This window comes from Bombus vancouverensis, chromosome 8 (genome assembly GCF_051014615.1).
Source record: "Bombus vancouverensis nearcticus chromosome 8, iyBomVanc1_principal, whole genome shotgun sequence".
Taxonomy (NCBI): Eukaryota; Metazoa; Arthropoda; class Insecta; order Hymenoptera; family Apidae; genus Bombus; species Bombus vancouverensis.
Genome location: NC_134918.1, coordinates 9,483,152 through 9,507,671, shown reverse-complemented (window position 1 = coordinate 9,507,671; position 24,520 = coordinate 9,483,152). Strand labels below are relative to the sequence as shown.

The 24,520-nt window shown below is 37.4% G+C and overlaps 1 protein-coding gene across 1 annotated transcript in view; it reads left to right on the top strand.

Annotated features, from left to right (window-relative positions):
• Cow (Proteoglycan Cow) overlaps window positions 1-24,520 on the top strand; it is a 236,698-nt gene that overhangs the window by 204,511 nt on the left and 7,667 nt on the right. Inside the window, exons 5-7 of the mRNA XM_033344681.2 lie at window positions 2,337-2,482; window positions 5,791-5,948; window positions 24,287-24,503. Of these exons, the coding sequence (XP_033200572.1) occupies window positions 2,337-2,482; window positions 5,791-5,948; window positions 24,287-24,503 (521 nt within the window). The remainder of the gene's footprint in view (window positions 1-2,336; window positions 2,483-5,790; window positions 5,949-24,286; window positions 24,504-24,520) is intronic.

Below are 24,520 nucleotides of genomic sequence, written 5' to 3'. Positions count from 1 at the left end.
ATATCGCGCGTATATCTTCGTTGGTTAAAGACTTGAGGAAAATTGTTGTAATTAGAGCAATTATTATAAATTTATGATTGAAAATTACAAAGAAAATTGATGCGAAACGTGAGAGAGCGAAACGAGTGTAACGATAGAATCAGTGTTTCCACGAATCAGTTACACACCTGAAGAAACTTATTGCAATATACAGGGTGGTTGGTAACTGGTGGTACAAGCGGAAAGGGGGTAATTCTACGCGAAAAAAGAAGTCGAAAATATAGAATAAAAATTTTTCGTTTGAGGCTTTATTTTCGAGAAAATCGACTTTGAATTTTCGCTCGGTACGCGTGCACTTTATCACGTCTCGTTATAACGGATCTCATTGTAGATCGTCTCGATGGAAAAATTTAAAAAAAAAATTAAAAAAAATTTTTATTTTATATTTTCGACTTCTTTTTTCGCGTAGAATCACCCCCTTTCCGCTTGTAGCACCAGTTACCAACCACCCTGTATTTATGGCAATTTGTATCGTTCCATTAGGAAGATTCAACATGATCTGATTGTACACGACGACTTATTTAAATCTACGATAATCACATGATAATTTTGATGATCTAGTTAAGAAGGCTAACTAAATCAGTTGTTCACTGATCAGTCGATCCAATCTCAAAAACCATTCCATCAAAAGAATTCCAAAATCCCGAATAACGGAAACATCATCAACTCGGTCATAAATCACTTAATTCACACGGTGCCTATCGCCTAACGAATAAATTCCAAACACGAGGATGTTTTCATTATCGAAACACAGGAAGAATACACTGATGTTCACAGGTTACACGATTCGCAGCAATATTTATCTGGCTCTCTGCCATGCGCCATCGTGTTTCCCAGTGGTTGCCGGTGCCGGGAACATTTTTCACTGTCCCGTTAAGGGAATTCTAAGCAAAGAAAATTTAATGGCATAATATATGCAGGAAGTAATATTATAAAATTATAATTAACATAGCCGCTCGTGCGAGCACGCTAAACGCATTATAATAGTATTTCAGTTTACGAGACATCCCTGTTCACGAGACGTGCAACATTGTTGGTGCGCGCAGACTGGCGCCCAACCCTTACAGCCTGGTAATTTCGTGTTACGACGATGCAGTGCTTAACGATTATGAAGCTCTCTCTCTCTCTCTCTCTCTCTCTCTCTCTCTCTCTCGTCTAGCATTACGGAAATTCCGGAATTTTTTCCGCCCTACGCGAGGGAGGGTATGGCGAGCGAATTTTGACAAAGAACTCAACCATCCCTGCTCCCAGTACTTTATCGACGTTATTATGTTATATAATTACGATACACGACACAGGCTGAAAAGCGAAATTTAGTTTTTAATACAGTTCCTTTATTACGTTGAGGAACGCTCCTCGCTATATGCAAAATCCATTTAATTACCCTTTGTTCTAGTAAAAGAAAAAAGAAACAGATACGAAAAGGAATAATAGAGTAATTTACTTTTTTAATCAAGCTATGCTACGCTAATGAAAAACCTCCTCTGAATCGCCTTTTATCGTATTACGTTAAAAGCCAGCTATTTCGACTTGTTTTGGAAACATTGTAGATTTGTTTGGAAGAAAATTCCTCTATTTAACGAATAGGGCATGATCATCTTTGTCTTGGTTATTATCCTTGTATGGTATAATCGACACAGTTTGAGCGAATGAACGAATAGATCCAAATATTAAAGTCATTCTTCAACTACTTGCTGGAAATTCGTAATTAACTATTCGTAATTAAATCTAAAGAAATTTATACGTTTGTTCTCTCTTTGGCAAATTGGAAATTTGATAGTGGACACGGCTGATTATAAACTGATAATCGAATCCATTGCACGAAAATAACACGTCTCCTATCTTATAACCGACAAACGCTAATACTTTAGTCGAGACATGGAAAAATGCATAAAGAGACAACACAGATTTTGTAATATCAAAGCTAAGACGTTGCTTTTATTATCAGAAATGAAATATTAACAACGAGTCGCTAATTGCAGTCGTATCAACGACGACAAATGCAAAGCAGGAAAATACCGCGTTTGCAAGTCTATTACCAAGCGAAAGTTTATCAAAACGAGGGAAGATCGTTAAAAGAGGGGAAACTGAAAGATCTAAAAATGTGAGAATCTGCTCGTAGGGAGCGTAGGTTCGCGGTATTTTAATATCGTCCACTTCGTGCGGTGGAAACAAAGTTATGGAAATGGAGAATGAAGGGAAAATAGAAGGGAAATGCACTCGAGCAATTAAAGCGTTGCGCGGAGAACAGTTTCATTTAACGACGCGCGCGCGCGTGCTTCCCCCTTTTGTTCCAGATGTCAAGAATGTCCTGTGGTGAAGCCGACGTTCCTTTGCGGAAGCGATAATCGCACGTACAGTTCGCCATGCCGACTGGAATACCACAATTGCATCCACCACACGTCAGTTCGCATCGCCTGCAAAGGATTCTGCCCCTGCAAAGGTGAGGATCGCGTGTATCTCGTCGCGGAAACGTTTTCTAAACGCTGGAAATCGGTGTCAGTGGGTTCGAGCTCGCGTGAACATCGTTCTTACGTATCAAACTGCTTATGGAACAAGCCTTGTTGCAAGTTAAAAGGTAAAACAGGTGATACGAATAGAGCAGATGTTGCTATTTGATCAATGAATTTGAATGGAAGAAAAATTTGGAATAATAGAATATTTGAGAAATTAGAGATCGAGTATTGTTTCGTTTAGTTTCGTTGTTATTTTGGTAAAATTCCATCAACTATGAAAACGAATCTAATCTACTGGGACGAAGGATTTGTGTACGAGATTCTTGGTAAAGATTCATTTGTATATGAAAAGACCAATTTTAGGATTCAATATATTGGCAATCGATTTTATATTTTTGAAACTTTCCTTTTTTTAGTTTGATTTCGAGTCGACGTATGTTATTTATGTCTTTACCTGTGTCTTCTGTATTTTGTATATTATTACAAACGAATCAGTGGATTATTATACATGGTTCTTTAAAGACTTGTGTTAGCTGTACCCCTCTTGTTAGCTACGACAGATACAAATGCTTCTTTTTATCCTTCAAGCGACATGAAAATCAAAAAATCAATAGAGATGTAGCTTTTATATTCTAAAATATGTATGTGGATAAACGAATAACAAATGACCTGATTCTCATAAAGTTTAATATTAAAAAAAAGTTACTCTAAAAATAGGGATCATCTATATGGGATCGGAATAGAAATCAACCCCTTGGCGTCAAATGACATTTGAGCGTGGCGTATCACATGTACGTTTCTCATGCCAGAATATAATTTAATTATTAGTACGACGCCATTTAGTATGAAATTCTATCCATTTCAGAAAGAACGTTTTAATTTTGAAATAACATAAATTTCCTTTTACCACAGTCTACGTAGAAACTCGCACGAAAATAGATGGTACTCTGTAGTTAAATATTATTATGTAGTATTATATAATAAATTTAATCATTTCTACATAAATTCTATTTGAATTTAATCACACGCCAAACACGCCAACGAAACTTAACGTAAAACGATATTACAGTTATTTCAGGGTTCACAAAAACTCGCGTGCCGTGATTTGCATAGCGCACCCTTTTAAAGCGTCCAGAATAAAAACTACATATATCTAACTTGATATAAAATTTTGGAGGAGATGTAGAAGTTTATACAGTAGTTTCCGCCAAGATAAAGTACCAAGAGTTGAAAATTAGATTTCCGTGAAAGTCTAAAGTAGAAGAATTTTACAGTTCTTTCAGCCTTGAAGAAACTCGCGTGGGGCAATTTATCCGCGACATCCTCTCTTCGCGTGCAGCCAAGTATTCAGGTCAACTTCGTGTAGAATCTGCTTAAAATACTCGAGATACCGAAAAACTTTGATATTTCTCTCCTAGCATTAACCGATTACGTTGCATTCGATCGCTTCGGCTAATTTTCTCTCTGCGTTCATTTTCGATCGGACCGTGCTTTTCTCAACCATAAGACGCAAAATATTAAAAGAAAATATTCACGTTTCATTCGAGACATTAGCAAACCCACTAAAACTTGAAACGTCTTAGGACTAATACGTTAAAAGTCTTCTTTCCGATCGAGACGTACAAAATTCATGGATTGCAATAAAGTTAGAAATTGAATTAGCATAACAAAACGCAGCTTTCGCGATGTTACGTAAAAAGGGATACAGGAATGAAGGATACACGAAAGATAGGGAAAGGCGAATATAGGCCATGCAAACTCGATTTATTATCCAGAAAGCCGGTTTGATTTATCGCAGACAGCTTTTGAGAGGCGAATTAATGGTTCCAGGATACTCCTTTGTGGCGTATCGAAAATCCAGAATCGATATCGATAGCGGTATCAAACCGGAGAACGTCCCCGATCAATTTCCCAAAACGAATTTTCACACGTTTATAAATGGAAACATTTTTTCTTATCTCTTTTCAGAACAACCTTTTTTATTTCTTTATTTCTTTTTTTATTTCTCCTTTTTTTTGTAATGAATGAATTGCAATATTCTTTTTTCTTATTATATATTTTGAAAATAGGACGTGTATAGGGCTGGGGGAGACGTTTAATTACCTTAACGAACCGTTCGTAATCTCGAATTCGCGCGAACGTTTTCTGATTTTACAGGCGGAATTAATTCGTTAGTTTATTCATAGGCAACCGCGCATTGTCGGTTTAGCAGTGGAGCTCGTATTTGCGTCTCTCCGCCTGCTTCCACGGACAAACACATCTACTATGAATATTCATAATTGCCTGTTAGAACAATAATGTCACTGTTAAAGCGTACGAGGTCGCGTGTTCTCGAAATGAGGAACGAACGAGTCCGAGTCTAAGGAAACGTATTACGCTTTGGAGTTCAGAAACATTTCTATCATTTTCGTTTCTTTCTCGATATACAAAGATGAACTTGACACATCGCTTAATTAATCAGATGGAATATCGTAAATGAGATGACAAGCGTATATCGTACAATGTTTTTCTGCGGTATTTCCTACGATATTTCCTGTTAAGGTTGTCCATTAAAGTTTCATACGTTGAATTTTCAATTATGTTATTCTAGAAATCGAGATGCATAAAGTCCATCAACATCAATCTAGTTTAACATAAGTAAGAGTACAGTTTGAAGATAATGGAAGGGATCCATATATTTCTCTGAAACAATAGATTATCGTGGTATTGTTTGAGAAAATCCGAATTGATGGTTCGGTTGTATTCGAGGAACGGAAGTTAAAATATCTATCAACGTCAATCTAACTGCGTAAGTGGCAATACACGTATGTATGTTCAAGACATCGATCGAATGAAATTACTGGAAAATATCCACATCCACGAACGTTTCGAGATATCTTCAGAGATTAACTCGATGTTGTCGAATGTTATTTTAAATACTTTCCATTTCACCTCCGTTTTTATGTTTAATTGTAGATACGGGCGGAAAACAGCATTGGCAGTTAAACGCGATGCGAACGAACACAGGTCGGCTAATAAAGCTACGGCGGACAAGGCATAAAATATTCGGAAACGGCCGTGTAAACGTCGACAACCGAGTTTTATCGCTTTGTGGCCGACAGTGTCGTTGCGTTTGTTTAAAAATCATGGGAAAGCTTGTCGCCGCGTGTGTCGAATGCAAATGCTCATTTATTTACACGCGTTTAATGAGTCTTCGTTTCGCCATTCCGAATTTTCAGCGGTGAACTTTCCCACGATTTTTGCTTCATCGAGCATTTGGTTTATGAAAATCTACGTTACGAATTGAATTTTCCAGCGGCCGACCTGCGTGCACACAACAAGAAGATGCAGCTGCAAAGACAGAAATCACTCTCTGGCAAGATGTCGCGGAACCGTGACATCACTTTGACTCCTCATGTCTTCAACTATGATAATCATCATTATCAATACCTGAAGTACACCAAACGTGCCAAGGTAAGTTCGATTTTATTCTAAGACCTGTTTCACGACTTGCATTTATTTCTAATGTAAGATTTCCCACGTCTTCGTTAACTGTTGTCCTTTTAAAGAAGACTTTAGATCGATTGACTGTCTAGAGTCGTCATTGCAAATAGATTCTACTAAATTTACGATATTTATTGCAATTTGTATTGTTTCAATAATGATGATTCAAATTTATGATATATATGGTAACTGTTACAATCTAATATCAGCTAAAAGGATTAACTACTTCTGTGCAATTTCGTTTCTTTCGGAACGTACTAAATATAAATGTTACTAAACCAAATATGAAGTTATATCCTAATAGAACTTTCGTCAATTGGCTAAAACGATTCCAAATAAGTTAACTGCTCGAAAAACAGGTTACCAAAGTAGTTTAACTTCTAAACTTTCCTCAAGCTCCTATAACATCTAATACAATCTCCGCCAAAATGTATCCGTAGCAAGATCAAAAGTGGGGTTATCCGATACCAGTAGCCGCTGAACTGATATCGTAATACCCGTAATAACCCCATGATGTAACGTGTACTATCCATTAAACAGATCAACCGAAACTTCCATCATAGTTTACAATAACCTAACGTAACATCTCTTACCACCTATACCAGTAATCAACCTTTATAATCAAAGTTTCCGAACACGGTAGGAGCAACAAATTTTAATTACAACATTCGCGGTGTATACGTAGGAGATCAACTGGCGTTTTCACCCCGTTGTAATAACGCGATAATGCCTCGCGCTTATAACGTAACCTAATATACAGAGAACCGTGTTCCGACTATCGTTTTCGGCCGGTTGTTGGCCGCCGTGGCGAGGATATTAGTCAATTAAACGGAAATTATGACGTATAATCGTCTCTGGTAGGGATGAGAGAACCGGTCGAAAGGAGGATACGGCAAAACTGGTGGTTCGCGTGGCATAAACACGGAAGCCACCGGGGATAGCACCGGATAAAACCGCGAGAACGGGAAACAGAACCGCGTGGCAGTCAGCGATTTCGGATTCTGCTGAATCGCGTCGCATCCAACCCTGTGCTTCGCGCGAATTATCGCCACGATCGCGATTTTCAGAGCTAGTTCGCGAAACATCTTCCATTTCGAGACATCGCGTTCCTTCCTACTTCTGTTCCTTCCTTATACGATATTCGTGACGATATTCTTCCGGAGTTTCTCTTAGAAAAAAAAAACACCAGCTCTTTAATGTTTAAAAAGTTAACAATTAATTCGAACAAAAGCTGAGAAATCGAATTGTCTAATCGTATTTCGACGTGTACCGGAAATTTTTATTGCCAAAATCTTACGATCTAGAGAGTAGCTTTGTTCAGTCGCAATTCGAGTAAGATTGTGTATATAGAAAAAAGCATTTTTAATCAGGTAAAAGCATATTGAAAATTGGTATTCGAGAACTCAATTCTTATTAAATATTTAGATAGGCACGAAAATATTTATACAGGTTGGGAATCCGGGTTTTAAAAGAACACACTGGAAATGGGAATTTTATTAGGGTGCAAGAAGAAACGGCAATCTTTTTTCTTCTTGCAAGGTGCTAAAAGGTGAAGGAAGTGTTAGTAGGTGAAGAAAGGAGAGCATTAAAAATAATATGCTTACTTTTTAATGTATTTGTTAACGAAGGAGATGAACGGAAATTTTCTTAATTTATGATTAAGAAACTAAGACTCAAAGGTGGAAAGTTTCTTATCTTTTGATTAAAAAATGAAATAGAGGATAATTAAAATTCTCTTATCGTTTTTTTTTAAATATTTCAAAATTAATCTTGACTACACATGTCCAATTATTTTTACATCGTACGTATACTATATTGATACATATTAAAGATCAACGGTTCTACCATTAAATTCTCAAATCTCAAATTAAAAGCGTAACTAAACTTGTCGCATTACTAAACTAAATATCGAACGAAATGCCAGACGTACGGATTCCTTCAAATAAAAAAAGAAAGATAAAAAAGATGCAACAAAAATGACCAAATTCTTCTTTCGATTTCTCTGATTCCAACATCACCACTCGCTCTAACAATGATCGTCTGTTTCCACGCTTCCACCTATCCCCATTGGTCAGCAACGGGATTCAAATTAATGGTTCACCCTGTCCTTCTCTCGTTGAAATATTCCCGGCGTTGTTTTGATTTACAATCGTTAATTCAATCGTCACGTAAACAGTTATGGTTTCGTTTATTTCGTCGACGGAGGCGATGGAGGAAAATTCTCGCGACCTGAATATTTCAACGGGACAGGGATTTTAAACGGCCGTCATTACTATTCGTATTAGGGGCTATGAATTATTTAAGTTGGAAATCACAGATTCGCGAGATGAACAGCATACTGTCAGGCTAAATTGCAAAATAAATCTGGTCCGAGGGGTTTAAATCGCTTTCCATTTAACCATTCGCGAAACCACCCCTTTACTCCTCAACATTCTCCTCCGCTTTCCGTCTTCAATCATACTCGTTATCCTATTTCATCCGACGAAATGGTGAAACTATACGCGTCATAGAGTCTCACGACAATTATCTATAGCTTATCAAGGTGGATGATCCGCTTTTGAACTGATGCGTGGGAAGTAGCTTACTTCCTATTTAGAAAGTTAAAAAGTAGTGGAAATCTTCATAATTTGTTATATTAGTGGAGTTTATGCGAATTTATATTATTTTCATGAATACAACTATGCAAAGATCTGTTTCACTGTTTTATATTTTCTTTTTTTGCACATTATGTGCGTTCTATGCATTTGTAAGATATTCGAAGGTGAAATTTCCCTCAGAAGTTGATTTATAAAGAGATTTATTACAATTTTTATTTGTAACTTTGTATTAGAATTTGTCAAAACTAATTTATGTAGTTATAAAAATGTATAGACATATGTCTATAAATACATATATTCATATATTTATAAATATGTGATATAAGTTTCTAATCAATGCAATAAATCAATTTCCGTAAATATTTCAGCAGATATGTCTGGAATAGGTAGCACATATTTTTACCTGACCTACTTGTCCAGGTTGTCTCTTATTTAGAAATTCTTTAAAGAAATATTGATAAAATACCGGACTAAGTCAACGACACAGACAAGTCAAAAGAATAGCTTGATTCGTCCTTTCAGAATGAGAAGTTGAAATTGAGAAAAATATTTGTTGACGAGAGGATGGACATGTTTTGACACACCTTGTTAGCTTCCAGTTGGATAACGATGATGAATCTAGGTTAAAATAATACCGAGCAGCTAAATTTCCTGTTATAGAGTCTTTAATCCTTTTAGATTCTAGTCTCGTAAATTCCATGGTGCTAATCCTTAGAACGCTAAATTTCAAGCTCCCAAGATATATAATCCTAAATCCCAGGAACCTAAATTCTAAGGATCTACATTTTAGAGATACGATTCTCTAGAGCCGAAAATCTACCAGTTTAAATTCCACAGTTTTTTCTTTTTTTATCTCACAATCAGAATAAAAATGTCAATATTCCAACCAATAAAATCTTACTATCCTTAGCCATAAAATTCTGAACTTGAAAATCCCACCATTTCGAGATCCCTAATTCCAAATCTCCAGTCGTTAAAAGCATCCACAACCCCTACACTTAAAAATCTGACAAATTGGCAGTTAATTCGACAAAATTGCAGATTAAAGATTCCAACGATCGTACTCCAACATATTCCAATTTTTAACCCCCGATATCGTATAATCTAATCTTCCAGCTATGGATAACAAGCAGTACGTTTTTCGCCAAAACATTCTCGAATGAAAATTTACCAATTTTTTAAATTAGAATCATCGAATTCTTTCGATGAAAATATTTCTATCTATCGAATAAAAATTCATCGTCTACTCCGAAAAGTGCTCAACCTTGAAGCACTCTGTACAAACCACCCTGTGCGTCGTTCGAATCAAACACGATAGCGTTTCGTTAACAGCGTTCGAGTCTTCGTCCCTGACACGACGACTTACACGCTAGGGAATACCTGTGCTTTGCGGGCTTTCTATAGCGGCGACCTTGTAATTTAAGGTTGAAGGTAGGCTGTGGCACGGGAACCGCTCGATAAAACACCAGCAGTGATAGAAGTCTCACGAACGTAGGGGTTGCAGTGGAATCGACCTGGCCACCCCTTGATTTACGCGACCCAGTCGATTCTGCTTACTTCTTTTTCCCCCCTTTTTCTTCCCCTCTTGTGTCTTACGCGGGTCCTTTTCCTTTTTACGTCTCTCCACCCATTCTCTCGACTCGGGAAAATTTATGTATCGATTATCTTTACGATTTTCATTGTCACGCGGGTTCAATGGATGTCGCAAATCTAAATCAGACGGATCCATTTATCCCAAACTTCTTTTCTCGTCTCTCGTTCTTGTTCCCAATGTTTTCTATGATTTCAGCTACTGCTCAAGTTACCGTTGGATATTAATATCTCGTCCTGAGAGCAGGATACTTGCACTTTGGTTAGATTCGTTGTTCGTCGTTGGAGAATTTTGGTAAATCAGATGCGGATTAAATAAACATCGTCGTCGTTTCTTACTTTTTATTTAATATAGCTCGTGTCTGTTATTGTGCAATATGTAAATATATTGCAATTTGCCGTAATTCAATGTTTTAGTCCTTGGTATATCAGACTTGAACCATTTTCGAAGACCTTATTTCTAGTACACTCATATAGTAATTTTCCTCTTAATATTTGTATCATAAGAAGTTCAACTATAAAACATGCATCCTTACACATTAAAATTCTTGAAACTGCAACATTTATTTCATACTAAAAAAAACTCTTGTAGGAAGACTATTATATATAAAGTTATAGTTTATAAAAACTGTAAATCTGTTACCCATAAATTAGTCTATAAAGACCATTTACCCATAAATTCAAAGATAATAAGTATATCTTCATGCACAGTAGAACTCCGTTTATATCAACCTGTCAGGGAACAAGTTTTTCTCCCCACCATCTATAACTTTTCGTTCAGTTAATAGGAGTTCGTATTCGTATCAGAGAATTCCACGAGATATTTCCTGTTAAATATATGATAATGTTGCAAACTTCTATCGATTGCAAAGCATATGAACGTGTTACATAACTCGTGTTCTCACTCTTTATGTCTTGTTGTTACACGTTCATATAGGTGGATTGACACTCGGTGGTAGTTCAAATAATAAGAGCTGAGCTAAAGTTCAGTTTATCAAACGCTACTAAAATTTTGTTCCTATAAGTGCGAATACGTACAAGCGGATTTACACTGTACGCTATTTTGTATGTTGCTTGTTCTATCATACTGTAATATAATTCCTTAAGCTTCTGCCGCAATCTTCATCAAACCCTAAGCCCTTAACAAATCAGAATACTCTAGTTGCTTGAAACTCGAAACTTCTTTCCGCAATTCCAACGATTCTCGTCCACGTCGTCGTGTCTGCTATTCTCTTTTTCAACCCTCCGTTCAAACGTTCGTCACGCTGTTCTGGAGAGAAGGCGATTTCGATCCAAGGGTAGCACAATAACTGCATTTCCCCTTTTCCCGTCCCGTCAACTTAATACGCGGAACCTTTGTTACCGGGGCAAAAACAAACTGAACGTATCCAACAGCCCTCCGTGATCCCGCCTCTCGTATTTACCCCATTTCCGCCCTTTCCGTCCGTATAAATAGACGGAGCTCGAGCTGCCAAGAGAAGAGGCAGCGGTATGGTGTCTTTCATCGTTGGATCGAGGATCTGCATGTCACGTGGAACGACTGGTAATTTCCTGAACACGTTATCGCTGCGTCAGAGATCGTTCTCCGTCGATATCCGTGGATTTATTTTAATTTCTTTCGAAGAAAGTGATTCGACGCTTCGTAAATTGGTAGATTTCGTTTCACTTTGTTTCGAAGTTGATGTAGCGTCGTGGGAAATCGAAAACCGAGAAGGCAGTAGTTTTGATAATATAATTCCATTCGACATCTTCGCTACTAATTAGATTAGATTTTTAACGACGACTGCCGACGAAACTGTTAGATTTTTCCTTTGACGAAAAGAACATCGAAAAAAGACGCTAAAATGTTAATTGAAGAAATTTAAGGATTAGGAAACAGACTGCGTGAAAAGGTAAGAATATTAGAGAAACAATTTCCAATTAGCAATTGCAGAAAGAATATTATTGAGAGAATAGTTCGATATAAATTTAGAGTTTGTGATGATTTCATTGAAACGCTCTGAAGAAGGGAAAATTGTTTACTAAAAACAATTTCAATTTGGTAATTGGAAAAAGAATGTTGTCGACAGAATGATTCAATAAGTTTGGAGATGAGTGTTGTCGATGGTTTCGTTGAAACATCACGTAGGACAGAATGTTGATTTTATGCGTGATTATGAGTTTTGCACGAGCCTGTAGGATGGAGGTTCACCCTTCGAATCCCGTTAACAAGGAAACCACCCTCTATCGTCGTCGTTCGCAATTCAATGCAGGAATATCACCGATAAATCGCCGCCTTCTTCGGGTTGCGCGCGTGCTGTGCGACGAATAAAATCACTTACGAGGGACCGTGGGTTCAGTCACGGGCTAAGAGAGAAGTGTCGCCCTCGTTCGTGACATTTAACGAAGTTTTAACGATGCAACTTTAAAGTAAAAATAAAAAATCAACGGTTATGCTAACTCATCTTCGTTGCTAAACACACAATGCAATGTAATAAGCAAAGATATATAAAATATCCAAGATAGAGTATTTATTATGATATTTGATAGATGAAACAAATTTTTATTCAAATTCCACTTCTAAAGTTATGTTAATGAAAATATGAAAAGTCACAGTCTAATCATTAGAAATTTACGGCACAACGATGATCTTTTTAATGCAAAGGTAATTACAATTTTTGGATAAAGTATAGTGTATCGAGACTGAAAAATTTGTTATCCCAACGTATGTTTTCGACGATATTTTAAATCGCTATGGCGAAAATGAGGATCGTTTTTGACGGAAGTGAATGGTTTCGAAAATTCGACTTTATGAACATTTGACACCATAAAGGCGTTAACTGGAGAAATCCGCCTAAGACCGTGACGATACAGAGAAATTTAAAAAAAAAAAGTGTATCTTCAAAATCCACGAGGATATTGTACATCGACTAGTCGACTAAGATGTCTTACGCTCTGTGTCCGCAAACAACGATCATCAGTTTCGACTTCAGCGACCTCAAAATCCACTAAAAAGCGTCAGTCTGGTGGAACATTTTTCAGTCTGAATACTACAGCTATCAGAGCCCAATTTTTTAACGCGACAACTTACAACGCAAAGATCGATACGTCTATCTGCACATCGTTCGATTTTTCCGCTCGTATGAGAATCCCTCTGAAGTCCCTTAACATATTCACTTTCAGTTGCTTCTTTCTCAAGACGTATATAATACCGGAAACAGAAAGAAAAGTGGAGTGTAGGCGGGCGTCGCGGAGCTGCTCGAAATAAATAACGTAGTGGAAAGAAGGGAAAGCAAAAAGGACGAGCAGGATATCAATAAATAAAAGTTAGGAACCGAGCGAGGAGCGTCTAAACCGGCGAGGGGGTTGTTTGCGTATGCGGCGACCCGTCTGAAATTCCCTAGCACGGAAACTACAGCCCCACGCCCGGAATCGGAAATTAGCGTGTTGTGCCGGTAAATCATAACTTTCTTTGGGAAATAGTTTACGCCTCACAGCCGGCCAACGACGTTTCCAATGCGAATACCGGAGTTCGATAAACGTCGAATTTATACGACGCGAGAGCACCGACTATTTTTCGTCGTCCTTTTTTTTGTGAAGAGGCAGTAGTGTAGGAAATTGGATATTTCAAATTATTTCTTCTTTGTCGTTACAAGTGGAGCTCATAAATATTAGAACACCTTTTGGCTTCGTATGAGACGTCATAATTCGATCGTTAAATCAAGCAGATGATTAACTGATCGCAGATTTGTATTCGTGAAAGGAGAAAATTAATGAATAGATATGGTCAAATTTGTGGTTAAATTTATGGTTAAATTAATTATTTCTATGCGTTTCGAAACGAGAGATAAATTCTGTAATTAATGAAGGTATCGTAGCTAGTCAAGGTCAGATTTTCCATCGTGAATTATAACTTTTATCGCGATATTCCTGCCACCTGATTTCGAAACAATTTTTCTATTTCTATTGCGAAGACTAGATAAATATGTCTATTGCAATTATATTCCAATTTGAAAGATATTTTAGAAAATACGATTTCAATGGAAAATAAACGGTATTAAAAATATAATCTTCTTTGAAAGCTTGTTTTTGAACAAATTTCTCATCCCTTTAATATGGATCGTCGACAAACGCTGAAAAAATAGATTTATTTTACCAAGAGCTATCCTCTAGTGCAAATTTCATTAAAATCGACGTGCGCGGATTTAATATATTCCCCTGCAAATGTGTACAGCGAAATGGTGAAATGTGTACAGCGCTTTTTTTATATATTCATAAACTGAAATCTCCTGCTGGCGAAACATGTTATAAAGCATTTAACGGTGACTTAAAATTATTAAAACACGTCTGTGTATTTTTCAACCCAACATACATATATTATTTCTTTCATTAAATCATGTTAAAGTATTTAACTGTTAAATAATATAAAAATCCAAAAATCGTATGTACGTGTTTCACAATTCTTTTGATATTCTCTTCATTCGAATAAATGAAGAAAAAACAGAAACGAAAGATTGAAAGATAACGAATTAAAACAGAAGAACTTGTTATTCGCTCAATTTTCCATCTAGACCTTATATTATAGTCTTTTTCCACTTAGAGCAGAAGGAAATGAAGCGGTAAAAAGTAGCCAGAGGCAAAGTAAACCGCAAAGTGTTCGCGGGGCCAAGATGTTCCAAGCATCTCCACCTCGATAAATGTAACGTCCTGTAGTCGTAACGTCGACTTAATTAAATCAACGCTTTAACAGAGCCGACAAACATTCTCGTATTCTCCGCGACACTTTATTCCTATCTTCTCGAAGGTTATTTCCATTCGCCCTCTCTCTTTTCTTCCCCCTATTCTTCCTTTCGTTCTTTCTACCATTGTTTTCCTCTTCGTGGAACATTCTTGAAGAAACCTTAGGACAACGGAGCCCTTCGTCACTGGGGACACTTCACTTTTATGATTTTCATTCCAGACGCGGGCTTTCATGTGGAACATTTGTTCAAACGTCGCACCGCGCTTCTACCTCGACAGAAAACGATAATCACGCAATCTGGATAACTCACTTCTTCGTACAAACTTCTAGATTATTCAGTTTCTTTCTTGTCACAGACTCAAAGATTCAAAGATTCGAAGATTAAAAAATTCAAGGATTCAAAAATTCGGGGGTTCGAAGATTCGAAGAGCCGGAGATTCAAAGATTCAAAGATTCAAAGATTCAAAGATTCAAAGATTCAAAGATTCAAAGATTCAAAGATTCAAAGATTCAAAGATTCAAAGATTCAAAGATTCAAAGATTCAAAGATTCAAAGATTCAAAGATTCAAAGATTCAAAGATTCAAAGATTCAAAGATTCAAAGATTCAAAGATTCAAAGATTCAAAGATTCAAAGATTCAAAGATTCAAAGATTCAAAGATTCAAAGATTCAAAGATTCAAAGATTCCAAGATTCCAAGATTCGAAGATTCGAAGATTCGAAGATTCGAAGATTCGAAGATTCGAAGATTCGAAGATTCGAAGATTCGAAGATTCGAAGATTCGAAGATTCGAAGATTCGAAGATTCGAAGATTCGAAGATTCGAAGATTCGAAGATTCGAAGATTCGAAGATTCGAAGATTCGAAGATTCGAAGATTCGAAGATTCGAAGATTCGAAGATTCGAAGATTCGAAGATTCGAAGATTCGAAGATTCGAAGATTCGAAGATTCGAAGATTCGAAGATTCGAAGATTCGAAGATTCGAAGATTCAAAGATTCAAAGATTCAAAGATTCAAAAGGGTCAAAACTTCACCGAATACTTCGAAAAGCATGTTTGCAAAACAAAATCTAAAATTCTGAGAAATTACATCTTCTAATCTCTCGCGACGCGAAAATCATCGAGACGGCGATTAATATAATGAGCCTACGGAGAAGCAAGATGGTTGTTTGTGCAACGTCACCCAGGGCGCGCGATTGAAATTTGTTCGCCGTGTGTTCGGCAGAGGCAAGTGGAAAGTTTCGAGCCCTGTATTCCCCCGTCCGCTCGCCTCTTCCAACGGAGACAGGATCGATCGAGTAAAATTAAATTTCGAGGCGAAAGTATCTCGAGAACAGTGAAAAAAAAAGAGGAAGCGAGAAAAAATAGAAGAAAGTTTAACATCGGGGGCGGGGGGCGAGCGCACCCACGAAAATCCGGGCTTATTGTGAGGGCGAAACAGAACTTTTAACGAGACAAACCTTTTTACTCGCAGTCGACGTTTTACCAACGAGCGCGAAATGAAGTTCGGCCAGCGGTATTTTTAAAAAGACAATACAGCCACCGTGAAACGCCGGAGGTTTGGATAAAAGAACGGAGGAATCTGGTAACTAAGACAAAGGCGGGAATGCATTGAAAATCGAGAATGGAAGACACAGACCGGTTGGAGGCAACACGCGCGGTGAAATGTTCATTGAATCGACTAATCTATTCAAATGACAAGAGCCCGTGAAGCGGAGACTAGAATGGAAAAGGAAGACCGGTGGTATTATTGGACAAAAGCTTTCCGTCGCGTTGCTCGAAAAAAAACCTTTTTAAATTGAAAATCTGTCGTATTGTCCCTTTCTAATATGGCCAGTTTTCATCTCCTTAGTAGTCGTTCCCGCTGTGTCTCTTTTTTCCTTTCTTCATTTCCTTTTCTTTGGATGATGACCTGTTCACTTTGTAACTTTCTTTCTCTATCAACGACGACAGCTACTTTGTCTAATTGAACGTGAATGTAATCGAACGAAGTGGCGATCACAGAGGTTTGCGTGACAAATTTTTCTAGGAAATTATTTTCTCAGATTTCGAACGAAGAATATTTGACGGTACTGTGACTTCCTTTGGTATCACATAAAACGTAACGATCGAATTACGAACGTTCGTGAACATTCACGAAGAGTTCTTCTCATATCGAAGAATTTAGACTTTATGGTAGAGTTTCCAATCTTTTGAGTAAATTACGCCATCCTATGATGTCAAGATTACGTGGAGATTCTTTATGTCAAGACTTTGAGATCTTCCAGATTCTTCCAATAAATCCGATAGATGGTTCTCCTTATTGCACAAGTCTCCTTTTTCTATTTTATCTTTGAATAGTATCCAATCCATTACAATGGTAGAAAATCTTAATCGTTTGTTAACTTTTCAAACGAGAACTTATCCTTAATGCGCGTTTCTTTGTTACGAGTGTTTTTTAGTTTATTTTATCATTGAATAGCAAATTCGTTAAAATCGAAGGAAATTCTAGTCGGCCGCTAATTATTCGAACGAGAATTTATAGGATTTATAGATCCAAGTTCTGTGAAAGTCTGATGGAGAGAAAAAGGAGAAAGGATTAGGAACAGCAAGGCCTGGCTAAAAGCGATCGAAGTTCAGCCTGCGATTCGGTAATCAACGTTCGCCTGAAATCTGGAAATCCATCGTCCGCGGATTTCCTTTCGAGGATCTTAATTAATCTCCACCAGCTCTTGGGCCGGTAGTTTCGCATTTTCCTCGACAACGTGCTGATCTCGACACTTCGCAGCCTCGAAGATTCTATCACTGCGTAGTCAGTAAATATCATTTCGAGTTTAACCACTGTTTTCAGTTTCGATCGACGGTGAAATTGCCAGAAATTCAACGAGATCGATAAATTTCCATTTTAAAATAGAAATGCAATATCGGTTGGAAGATTTTTGCTCGCTTTTAATCGGATTTTAATTAAATTTTTACGAATTGATAATAATTATAGGGAAAAGATATTCGATCATTCTGGATGAAATTTAGAAAATGGATCCTGCGATTGTTACTGTGGAATCGAAAGATGTTCGAGACGAATGAAGAAAAAGAAAGAAAACGAAAGAAAGGAAGAGATTTAATCTTTGATCTTTCAATTATTTTCTTGTATTTTCAATCCTCCTTCAGCAAAAGACAATTTTTCTAATGCGATGCTGCGCTCTTTAATCCTTTTCGATCGCTTTTCCTTCTCTTCCTTTTCTAACAAAATATCCATGTTTTTCGAACTCAATGCCGTCTATTAATCCCATTCGACTATAACTCTGTTTTAAAATTCATTTCCTCGCATCGAATCAATATCTTTAATTTTCTGCGCCAGTAAGAAACGATTTCTCACGTAAGGTGCCTATACTTTAATCCTCTCTGTGCTCTTCTTATTTTTCATCTCTCCGCGACCCAATACTTGGAGAGTGTACACGTATCTTGAAAAGTGACAGGCACATTTGGATGAAACCATTCAGACGTGTCTCTGGCCGAGTTCTCTGTGTATAAAAACACCTCTTGCCCGTTTTCTGTGCTGCAAAACAGAAACGATAAAAGATTCAAGCTCCATTCCGCCAGGATTCTCCTATTGGTCCGTGCTATTTCTTTCTTCTACGGGAGAAACAGCGGAGGAGAACGAAGAAAAACAATAAGTCGCGCGGCAAGATTGAAGATAAACAACTGAAGGAAAATGTATAGAGGGACGCTGGTGAATAAAGGGACCTTGAAATAGAGAAAGAAAGAAAATAAAAGAAAAGGAAACAGAGAGAGAGAGAGAGATAAGAAGAGTTTAATTCGGGAAGCTGTACGGGAGCAAAATTAATCCTGGAAGCCTTCTTAAATTATTCCTCACCACGCCGGTAATTAATACTTATCTCCGTTTCTTTATCACGTCGGACTGTCTCCCTTCCCTGTAGAAAAAAAAGGAGGGTGAAAGAAATGGGATAATTCAGACGCCGGTATTGACTTCCCCTTGAAATTAAACTAGTTTCTGATAAGTACGATTGGTTGAGTTACTTAGCATCCTTCCTTCGATCGTATCAAATCACTGTTATCATTCGATGAACTTTGGGACATTCTTTTTCCCACCTTCGACCGCACATGATCCTTGGAAAAAGAGATTTTTTACAACTATGAAATTTCCATCGAATTTAAATCTCTTCGCTTTAAGACTTCCTTGAAGCGTACGAACTCCTTTTCGTTCGGATCCTTGCACGTGATCTCTACAACTTTACAACGCTGTATATTTACGATCCTTATCCATGCAAAATCCTGATCGATTAACGCGTCGTTGTTTCATATCTTGCTCGATTATTTTATGATAAAATCCATTCCATACGAGACGCGTATATCTTGATATATATTTTCTCGAATAATTAAATAAACCGACGAATAAATGATTACTTCCTCGAACAGTGAAATATTCATGTAACACTAATTACATCGCATCAACGTTTCCACGAGAATTATTCTCGGGGAAAAAAAGGGAGGGCGGGGGAAATTACCTACCGCGTGACGCTAATGAACGCTCATCAACAACAAAACCGAACGATTAATTAATCGTTCGGCGGAGTGGCATTGAATTTTCCCGAATCTGGAAGTACAGGGGAAAATTAGCCGGGGATTGTCGAATACGTAACGAAAAGGATCATACGACGCATCGATTATCTTTCATAAGCCGGATTCGTTGGACGTGTACGAGGAAGATCGAGGGAAATTATCGAACGATCACGGTCCATCGTCGAGGTTGTTACCAATTATCGAACTAATTTTACATAACGGACGATACCGGATTATTAAACGCGGATATCCCTGTATAATTTTGCTTAATCACGCGTGCCAACCTGACGAGATTGAAATATCGTTCGAAAGACGCGATTCCCTCGCGATAATTAAAACAACTTTTCGATGCAATAACTTTCCGATAATAGCTTGTTATGAAGAAAAATATGACGTATAATTAGCTATCGTATTATAGAATTAATTTCGCGAATAGCGAAGAACTGGTTCATTTTCATCCTGTCAACCATTTCGATATAAAATTCTAAACATGAAAGCATCGAAAATATTTGGCAGCTTGCGAGCAAAATTTTCAATACAGAAGTAAAGTTAAATAAACTACGTGTTTGCTTTATAAAATCATTTTACCTCTTTTTTATATCACCTCTTGCACACATGGATCAGGATTCGTGAATATTTACGTTTCTCGCTGTTCATGTCGGGCACGTTTTATTAAATCAACGTATTCGATAAAAACTCCACGTATGACTCGAGAAATGAGAATGTATTTTTATATAACGTCGAACATGTACGTGCGACTTCGATTAATGTGTAAAATAATTCTCATCATTTATTAAAGGATTGACGATTTTCAGTCGTAAAATACGACAGACATTTAGAAAATTTTATGTTAAACGTCTCGTGATTGCTACCTGCCGTTCTTAAATATCAAATTTGGGAACACTTGGAAAATGTCTAAATTCGTAAACTCGTGTTTTCCACGAGATTACAGAGCTACCTACTCTGATTAAAGCTTCGGTCTATTAAGGGGATCCGTTAGATCTGTTATTTTAGCCTTCAGCGTGTTAATAAACTAGTCCCGCTATTGATTCAGTGTTTCCACGGTAACGTAGGGTTATCATCCCTCGAAAGGAAATTCTAGATTCTGCCCCCTCCGCCGTCTCGAGGTTTAGACCATCCGTAATACACCATCAGCGAGATAAATATGAGTTTTCCTCAGCTAATTAAAGGATCAACGAAACGCCGTTGTGTTTCTTCAAATTGAAACGTCGCTCGTCTTTAATCCACCCAAGAATCCTCCCTCTTGATTACTTTTCTTTTATCATTCGCCCAGTTTTCTTCGCCGACCAGGTCCCCGCTCCCTCTAATTCAGAAATTAAAATCGATTTCCTCAATTTCTTGCCTGTTCCCCAACGGAAAATCGGTCATTTCGCGTTTAAGAAACATTGAAATTTGTATTTCTTCGTGTCTCTTAAAACATTTTCTATATTCAAGAAACATTAGTTATAAATAGTAAAATTAAATGTTATATATCTAAATGAAAATATGAATAAATAGCAGTCGTAATAAATCGTCGATTTAAAAAAAGAAGGGGAAAGAAGAAGAAGGAAATACGCGAGCTTCGATTTCCTATATCTCGCTCACGTTCTGATAGGAAATAGTTAAGGCAAATGTCGAGGATGGTCAAGATAGTGAAAATAAGGATACGATTCCAAAGACGTCTAGCGAAAATCGAGCCTCGATCCTTTATTTTACGAGAAGGTTGAGCATCCTTCAATGGCGGTGAAGCTGCCATTGGTCGACCGTAAGCCGCCACGAGTCGATGGCTCGTATTTTCGAGCAGCCTAGACGAGGCGTCTTTCCCATCGATCCGACGGAAAGCGTCGCCAGACGACGAGGAGCCGTAATATCGTTACGGACGGTTGCAACCCCGTAAGACTCGACGACGTGCATGCCACGAATAAAGCAGATCCGTCCAACGATTTTAATCCTCGGTGATTCTCATCGTTTTAGGATCGTTTCATAGAAATTATCGTTTATATAGATCTTACGAGATACTTTGACACGGCGTTACTCGCCTTTACAGACGTTTCCATTGAGATTTGGGAGAAAATTGCGACGTGTATACAGGTAGGATCTTTTGATTCTCGATAAATATTATTAGCCAGCAGTGCAATACACTATATTGTGTTGTACATTAGAGTACCGATGAATAATTATTTTACTCAGAATAATTATTTCTTCCACTATGATAGTAACGCATTCGTGGAAAAATTGCGTGGAGAATTGCAACGATCCGCAACAGTGTTCCGCAACGTAAATACAGCGTAGAATATAAGATACAACATTGATTTGCTGAAGATTAGAAGGTGCAATAAGCAAACAGGCAGCGGTGAAACAATATTAGGTCGTCCGAGAAGTTTCTTTCGTTTTATAAGGAAATGATAGATGCACAACATTTTCCGTTTTATATTATTTTATCGAATCACGTATGATCCATTTTGTTCTATTAAAATAAAGATCATAACGTTCGACAGATTAGGTTTCATGTTTGTATAAAGATGCATCGTTGTAAAAGACGGGTCTGTAAAAGAAAGACACCTTTCGGGCAACCTAATAGTTTTAGAACAGGAAGAACTTCAAACGTAAACTCTTGATGTGTAATCGCTAGGTGAGGAATAACGTAAGAATAAAGTATGAAAGGATGAGTGAGAAGATCAGACGAGGAATTTGGAAGCACATTGACTATAATATGATTTATATGAATTACGATACGATTTGATCTTCGTGTACCAAGAATCATAAAAATCCAAAATAGCCAGTAGGCTCTTTCGAACACCACAAATCAACTAGAGACGTAATTTTCGGAGAAGAAAATTGAATGAGAAGAATGGAAAACCATAAACGCATGTTGGAAGCATCGAAAGCATGCCCTCGAGGGTTGAACGAAGGGATGGCGAGCGATGGTAAAAGAAAAGAGGAGGAAGAGACGGAAAATGAAGACGAAGCTCGATTGTTTTTACGAGGGGAGGGCAGCGTGTCTAAAGTGGCGAGGTCGGCAAGATTTGTGAGATAGGAATTTAGAATGGGCCGGAGGCGAGATACGTCGTTTCTACTTATTGTTAGCAACTCTCCGAGGGGAGAAAATTAACGCGGTACAAGCTCGACGTTCATGGCGCAAAGAGCTGAGAAGAGAAGTGAAAAACGAGAGACTCCTCGTGCACGAAAGCCTCGATGCTTCAGGACCTTTTATCCTGGTCCCGTGCATCAGACGCGTAGTTACATTTACATTACACCGAAATTACATGTATAGTTAATGATCACCCTTGTCAACCTTTATATCTTTTTCCCTCGCCGTGATACAAATCACAAATTACTTTATAGGAAACAATAAAAATTGAAACGTTTCTTGGTAATAGTTTATCGATTGCTAGCTTTTCTTACATCAAATCTTACGTTGCAATCGTTGATTTAATATTCCATCAGCCTAGTACATGTATATGATAAATTTGTAAATTTTTGTTCTCGGAGACAAAGCGTCTTGCGTAAAAATTGTATTCTACATTTTCGACTTATTCTCGCACGTAGAATGATCTCCCGTCGATTATTTAGTCCGGTCCAAGTATACTTGATAAATTTTCGAACTCGATTTTCTTCAAAAACCAAGCCGGGAATGAAAAAATTTGATTCTATATTTTTTTCTTGTTTTCACGGCGAAGAATCACATCGTTCCCGCTTTTACATATCATCTTTTACGTGTTACTCGGCCGGACTCTGCACGTACACGTTTACTTTATTTATGAATTGTCATAAAAGAGCTTGCGAAAAGCACCTCGTAACTTTTAATTCACAACGCGTGCGCAATAAACGTCTGAAAACACAGCGTTATTAATGCATAATGTAAACCATTTTTCAATAAATGCTACGTCTCGTATTACTAATTGACCATTGCTAGTCCTATTAATCTCGACGAGTTGCTTCAAACGTACATAATCAGGCTCGAATTTACAATCAAAGGATCATTGAACAACGCATTAAAAGCGTGTATGTAAATTCGTATGAAAAGATTGTTGATTAACGGACAACGATTGTATTAGGGTAGAAAGTTATTACTGGTTCCTATGAATTCCAGCCCGTTGATGATTAATCGCAAACGAAGCACGGGTGCAGCTTTATTTCTCCGTGGAATCAGCGATGCTTCCTTTGTTTCTCGATGGTTGCAACAAATTTGCAACTTTTTCTGAAAAAAGTGCACCGCTCAGAGGTGGAAATTTTCACTAGGACGATAGTAACGAGACGTTTAATTATTCAAAACGATACAACTCGTGACGTAACGCAGATGTTCAAACGATATTTTAAAAAATGCAACAGTGAGGAGATTATATCTACTAATATAGTGTAAATAATAAATAAGCCTTATATGTAGCAGAAAAGAAACCCAAAAACGTTATTTTCTGTTCCTTGCATATTCATATTTTCATTTCATTTTTCATTTCTATTCGGTGAACAGTAAAATCGTTAAAATCGTTCAAAACGTTATAAATCGTTAAAATTATTTCGTATCTCTTTTACAGTACAAAAATAATCTTATTTGTTTGCCTATCGTTAAAAAATTTCTCAAACCTGAGAAAAACATAAAAAAATCATTAATACACTTAAACTTGTTTAGTATCTATCTGAAAAAACGGAATTAGAATTATCATTTTTCCTAGCGTTCACCTTTCACAATTGAGGCAATTGATTTGCAAATTTACAACATCTTTTCCTCTGGTTATCATTTCAAGAAGAATTTTAATCAGTTACTGTAATGAATTATAATTAAGGAGAATATAATTAATACAAATTCAACGCGATTGTTTACTTGCATTTTCATGTTTCAGGCACTGGCTGGAAGTAAATATGACGACAAGCATCTAATGAGCAACGAAGTGATGGAGAAGACACCATCTCCTTTGAAATCAACGTACAACTCCCAATCATCGCGTAACTCTGATTGCCCGCCGTCATCCAAACCCGCAATGGCGAATCGTTTGTTGGATTGGTTCTCCGTCGTGATGGCTGACTCTAAGCACCGTCGACCGCATCCTAAACCAAAAGGTACGAATATACAGACG